Consider the following 6,388-nt stretch of genomic DNA (forward strand, 5'->3'; position numbering starts at 1 on the left):
GACTAATTTTTAAAACAAGCAATGTACAAAATTTGTTTGTTCTTGTTCCCGAGAGGTTTTCTTTTAAAGTTATAATGAATAATATGCAAAAAAAAACCAACAACAAAAACCCACAAACATTAAAATAGTACCTGGAAAGAAACATACCTATTGGTGTACCAGCAAGCTTGATCTCATTTGGTAACAGCTCATCTCCTTCAGGCCATGTTACTGACAATCTATCAGGAAGTCTAACAAAGAAACAAGATTTTTTTTTTCTGTAAGTAAGAAACAGTACACTTGATTTTTAGTAGAAGTTTATACATAAGCACATTTAGAAAGCAGGTTTTTGAAAGTAATTCCCTCCATTTCTTATTTTCATGCTATGCTCAGAATTCAACTGCTGTAGTAGAAACAAAAATTTCTGATGAGATTATCAGGAGTAATGGAGCTACAATCTACATATTAGTGATTTTAATGATTGTGGAAGAAATACAAAAACCTAGAGAGTAGGGTCTTAGCAAGTAAAAAAGAGATCTTACCTTGCCATTTCATCTTCAATGTATTTTTTAACAACTTTTTCAGACATTGCTCTGTCAAGTTTTGAGATTGGAATAATTTTTATTTCATCATACAATGCTTGAGGTTCCTGAATAAATTAAATTCAATTATCAATATCTATGCTGTAACATGCAAAGAGTAGAATTATCACTTTATATAGAAGGATCAGCAAATTAGATATAGATATAGATATAGATATAATGCAATATCCTAAATAAGATTATGTGGAGATCCTGTAGATGATAGATTATGCTAAAAAAATCATCTGAGGGCAGTGATACCATACAGTTACTCACAACTATCCAATAGTGTAATAATTGAAGTATACAATTTCTATTGTGATTGGCTGTTGCCTTTAGAACATCCATATGCTCGCAATGAACATGAATGTCTCAGCTTCTCAGGATTTCCTTCATATTAAATAGTCTTTAACCTAACTACATTTCAAACACTTATTAGACAATACTTTAGATTGCTAATTTATGTTTACAATAGTTGCATGATAGGCTAACAAACATCTCAATCTGCATTTATTTAGATCAGTGCATGACCCAAATTGCCCCCCGTAAACTAGGCACAGGTCCCCTGACATTGTAAAGGGGAGGGGGTAGGTCTATTATACATAAACTCACCCCATCCCTGCTCGGGGAAAAAAGCCACACAGGGAATCTATTGTAAAGATAACGTATTATTTACTATAATGTAACAGGGTTTTTTTTGAAGATTCTCTCCTCACAATGGTGGTGGGGAATTCTACTCCATGTAACAGTCAAATGATGGGGTAGAAACTCCACAAGGGGAATCTTGTGAGGTTCCACTGCCCTTTCAAGGTTTTTGCATGCAGGGGCATTAACTGAGTGCTGGTTATTGTAACAAAAAACACCCTTCAAGTTATCTGGTTTTAAAGTCTTTCTGTATATTTGTATTCAACTTAACTAAATATACACATTTTACACTTTAACTATAGCGCACAAATAACAGACTCAGTGCTAAAACACACACACACACACACACACACACACACACACACACACTATAATCATGCTATGCTAGGGATAAGAATGGAAAAATTTTACCCATTGCTAGCAGAAAGGGAATTATCGAATAAGAAATTTTCCATTCTGCAGCCCAGTGTCTTCCAGAAGTCTGATGTGTATGGGAAGCAACACTGAATGAACAGGAGTAGGGAGGGATACAAAAGTGAACATAAGAAATAGGAAAGACACACACACACCCTTTTGAACTACTCATATGGCCAGGTTATGACTGGACCATTGCCTGCAGTACCATCCTGCCAAAGGAGGTCTCTGCAGAGACTGAAAGTCCATCTTCTAGCATCCAATCGAGGTGTTCGTCAATGATCATGTAGCTGCTCTGCAGATCTCTGGGGTGGAAGGGCAAGCTCATTTGGCCGATGAGGTTACCACAGATCTTACAGAATGCACCTTGATTCCTTTTGGAACAGATGCACCGAATGGCTTTTATGTCTCAACAATGCATAGTAAGATAGATCTAGTAAAGGAGAGCCTGGATTCTCTAGGCCCTTGGCACCTCAAAATAAAGGAAAAGAGGTAGTTACTCACCTTTTGCAGTAACGAGGGTTCTTCGAGATGTGTCCCCCCGTGGGTGCGCCACTTTAGGTGTCGGTGCGTCCCTGTGCCACAGATCGGAGATTTTCGGTAGCAGTGCTCCGTCAGGGCGTGTGCGCGTAGTAGTTGTCTCGCGATGCCGTTGGTGCCTCATGTAGCACACGCATGACCTGACCCGTTCAGTTCCTGCTCCACCACAGAGCTCGAGGCATGAACTCCAAAATAGAGGGGAGGAGGGTGGTTAGTGGAGCACCCACAGGGGCACACATCTTAAAGAACTCTCATTACTGCACAAGGTGAGTAACTTTCTCTTCTTCTTTGAGTAGTGTCCCTGTGGGTGCTCCACTTTAGGTGACTGTAGAGCAGTGCTCCACCGTGGACGGTAGGGGCTTCGGAGTTGTGTATGTTGATGCAGAGAGCACGGTAAGGCCTAATATAGTATCTGACTTACAGGATTGGGTGATAGCATAGTGTTTTGCAAAGATGTGCTCTGAGGCCCATATAACAGGCCTGCATATGTCTATCAGAGGGACATTGTTCAGGAAGACTATAGACGTAGCCATGACACACGAGGAGTGGGATCGGCTCCCTGGTAGGGGTTCATTGTTATGCAGTCGATAGAGATGGATACAGGTAGAGATCCAATTAGATAGCCCTCTAGGTTGATACTGTACATCCCTTGGAATGTTCTGTTATGGAAATAAATAGTGTTGGGGATTTCCGGAAGGGTTTGGTTCTAAGTAAAACGCTATGGCTCGTCTGACATTGAGTGTATGTAGGATGGCCTCTTGTGAGTTCCCATGCAGTGTTGGGTAAAATGTAGGAAGGTATATGGGTTGGTTCGGATGGAAGGATTTTGCCCAATACTTTGGGCAAACATTTTGGATGTGGTCTTAAAGTGATCTTGTTTTTAGAGAACACTGTGTAAGGGGGCTCCGCCATCAGTGCCCTGATTTCACTGACCTGTCTAGCTGATATAATCGCTACAAAAAACGCCACCTTCATGGACATATGAAGGAGGGAACAGGTCGCTAAGGGCTAAAAAGGTGCTCTGGTGAGGTATTGGAGTATGAAGTTCCAGTCCCATGGGGGGTAGGTTGTCAGACTTCTGGGTACGTGTTTTGTATACCAGTAAGGAAGCATCTGTGATTGGGTGAGCAAAGACTGATGTTCCCTCCACCTTGTGCTGAAAGGCTGTAATGGCTACTAGATGTACTTTAAGCTTATGGATAAGCCCGATTCCTTGAATTCCAGTATGCAGTCCAGCATGGCAGGTAGAGGCGTCACAACTGCGTTTACCTGTTTTTGTTGGCACCATAGTGAGAATCTCTTCCATTTTTGGAGGTAGATATTGTGAGTGGTGGATCGCCTGCTATTTAATAACACATGTTTTACTCGTTCTGAACAGGCTAATTCGTCACCTTGGAACCACATAGAAGCCATGCTTTGAGGTGAAGTTTCTCCAGATTTGGGTGGAGAGTTCGGCCTCCATTCTGTGAGAGGGGATCCGTCTGCAGGTGAAGAGCTCGTGGAGCGCACACTGCCAGGTGCAACAGGTAAGGGAATCAAGTCTGTCTGGGACACGTTGGAACAATCAGTATGATATGGGCCTTGTCAGTCCATATCTTGTGAATGACTTGAGAGATTAGAGGTATCAGTGGGAATGCGTATACGAATAACGTGTCCCATGAGATGAGGAAGACATCCCCTAGTGTCTTGGTGCTAGTCCCACCCTGGAGCAGAAAAGCGGGCACTTGTGGTTTGTGCTGACACAAACAGGACTACAGATCGATAGCCCCATTTTTGGAATATCGATTGGAGGACATTATTGTGTATTTCCTATTCATGTTCCTCGGAGAAGTATCTACTGTTGTATTCTGACACCCCAGGAGGTAAGATGCCGAGATGGATATGTTGTGGTGAATGCACCAGTTCCACAATTTCAGAGCCTTGGTGCAAAGTGAATGGGAGCGAGCTCCTCCTTGGCAATTGATATAGAACATGCATGCTATGTTATTGGTCAATATGCAGATTGATTCGTTCCGTATAATCGGGAGGAAGCGCCTGAACACGTTGTATACCACTTGGAGCTCCAGGAGATTGATGTGGAGCTGAGTTTCCATCAGTGACCACTTGCCTTGTATGGAGTGCTGGTCTAAGTGAGCGCCCCAGCCTATGAGTGACGTGTCGGTCATGATTATTAGCGATGGAGGATCTTGTTGGAAAGGAATCCCCGTGCAGACGTTTTCTGGTTTCGTCCACCACTTGAGTGACGTAATGACATTTGAGAGTACTGTCACTCTTTTGTTTAGACTGTGTTTGCAGAGAGTGTACACAGTGCTCAGCCAGCCCTGTAAGCAACGCATATGAAGTCTTGTGCGTCTCGCCACAAATGTCGTGACTGCCATGTGACCTAATTGCTGTAGGCAGGTTCTGGTGGACATTTGAGGCTGCCAGTGACTGTTGAGATGAGGTTGGTTATTTTCATGAATCTATGACTGGGCAACAGCGCCCTGGCCTGTGTGGAGCCAAGGTAGGCCCCAATGAATTCCAGTTGTTGCAGCAGGGTCCGTGTAGATTTCTGCATATTTACCTGCAAACCTAGTGTCTGGAACAACTCGATGGTTGTCTGCATCATGTGTGTCACTTCTTCCCAAGTTGTGCCTTTCAGTGGACAATTGTCTAGGTACGGGAAGATCATCTCTCCTCTCCTTCATAAGTGGGCCACCACTACAGTGAGCATTTTTGAAAAGACTCAAGTGGCAGTGGAAAGGCCAAAAGGTACTACTCTGTATTGGTAATGGTTGACCCTTACCGTGAATCTTAAAAATAGTCGGTGTGCTGGGTGTACGGTAATATAAAAGGAAGCATCTTGGAGGTCGAGGGATGAAAACCAGTCCCCCCTTGTTTAACGCTGGAATAATTGTGGCCAGTGTGACTATTTTGAATCTGTGATTCCGCAAAAATTTGTTAAGTTTCCAAAGATCTAAGATATGCCTCCATCTGCCATTTTTCTTTTTGATGAGAAAATAATGGGAGTAAAAACCCTTCCATTTGTATTGAGTTGGAACTTGCTCCACGGCACCCAATTGTAGGCGATGGTTCACTTCCTGTTGTAAGAGGTGCTCATGAGAAGGGTCCCTGAAGAGGGACAGGGAAGGAGACAGGTAGGGGGTAAGACGAGGAAGGGGATAGCATAACCCAATCTTATAACCTCCAGTACCAACTGGCCCATTGTTATTGCTGCCCAAGCATGGTAAACAAGCGCAGGTGATGGCCAAAAGGTGGGGTAGGAGTGTCTGATAGCGCTGTATTGAAGGGGAGGTCATTCAGACCCTCGACCAAGACTTCACAACTGTGGCTTGGTGGTAGATGGTTGTGAAGACGTGGATTGAGTTTGAGGAGCCCTCCATCTTTGTGAACGTTTATTTCTGTTGTGGTCGAATTGCCATTGTTGTGGGCGGTGGAAAGAGGTGTATCTGCCCTTTTGGTACGGTTGGTATTGACTGTGTTTGTTAGGAGGCATTTCTATGCCTACAGTGCACAGGGTGGCCCTAGATGTACTTCATTCTATGAAGGACTCATCTGTTTTTACAGAGAAGAGTTTCTCCCAGTCGAAGGCGAAATCTTCTACCTTAAGTTGGAGCTCTCTGGAGATTCCGGATGACTGCAATCACGAAGCCCTGCGCATTACAACTGCCATTGCCGTTGTTCTCGCTGCAGTGTCTGCTACATCCATCAAGACCGGTAGGGATGTCCTGGCAATTTGCTGTCCTTCCTTCAAGATAGCATTGAACTGGGGATGTTTTTCCTCCAGTAAGGCATCAAGGAATTCTTGCAGCTTACCAAAACAACAAAGAGTCTGGTGGCACCTTAAAGACTAACAGATTTATTTGGGCATAAGCTTTCGTGAGTAAAAACCTCACTTCTTCGGATGCATAGAATATGCATATGCATATGCATCCGAAGAAGTGAGGTTTTTACTCACGAAAGCTTATGCCCAAATAAATCTGTTAGTCTTTAAGGTGCCACCAGACTCTTTGTTGTTTTGGTAAGCTGCAAGAATTCCTTGATGCCTTACTGGAGGAAAAACATCCCCAGTTCAATGCTATCTTGAAGGAAGGACAGCAAATTGCCAGGACATCCCTACCGGTCTTGATGGATGTAGCAGACACTGCAGCGAGAACAACGGCAATGGCAGTTGTAATGCGCAGGGCTTCGTGATTGCAGTCATCCGGAATCTCCAGAGAGCTCCAACT

The 6,388-nt window shown here is 43.6% G+C and overlaps 1 protein-coding gene across 2 annotated transcripts in view; it reads right to left on the reverse strand.

Moving 5' to 3' along the window:
• SMCHD1 (structural maintenance of chromosomes flexible hinge domain containing 1) overlaps positions 1-6,388 on the reverse strand; it is a 162,539-nt gene that overhangs the window by 111,128 nt on the left and 45,023 nt on the right. For both annotated transcript variants that reach the window (XM_034762716.1, XM_034762715.1), the window contains exons 15-16: positions 522-628; positions 148-230 (exon numbers count right to left, since the gene is read on the reverse strand). In XM_034762716.1, coding sequence (XP_034618607.1) covers positions 148-230; positions 522-628 — 190 coding nt within the window. The remainder of the gene's footprint in view (positions 1-147; positions 231-521; positions 629-6,388) is intronic.

This window comes from Trachemys scripta, chromosome 2 (assembly GCF_013100865.1).
Source record: "Trachemys scripta elegans isolate TJP31775 chromosome 2, CAS_Tse_1.0, whole genome shotgun sequence".
Classification (NCBI taxonomy): domain Eukaryota; kingdom Metazoa; phylum Chordata; order Testudines; family Emydidae; genus Trachemys; species Trachemys scripta.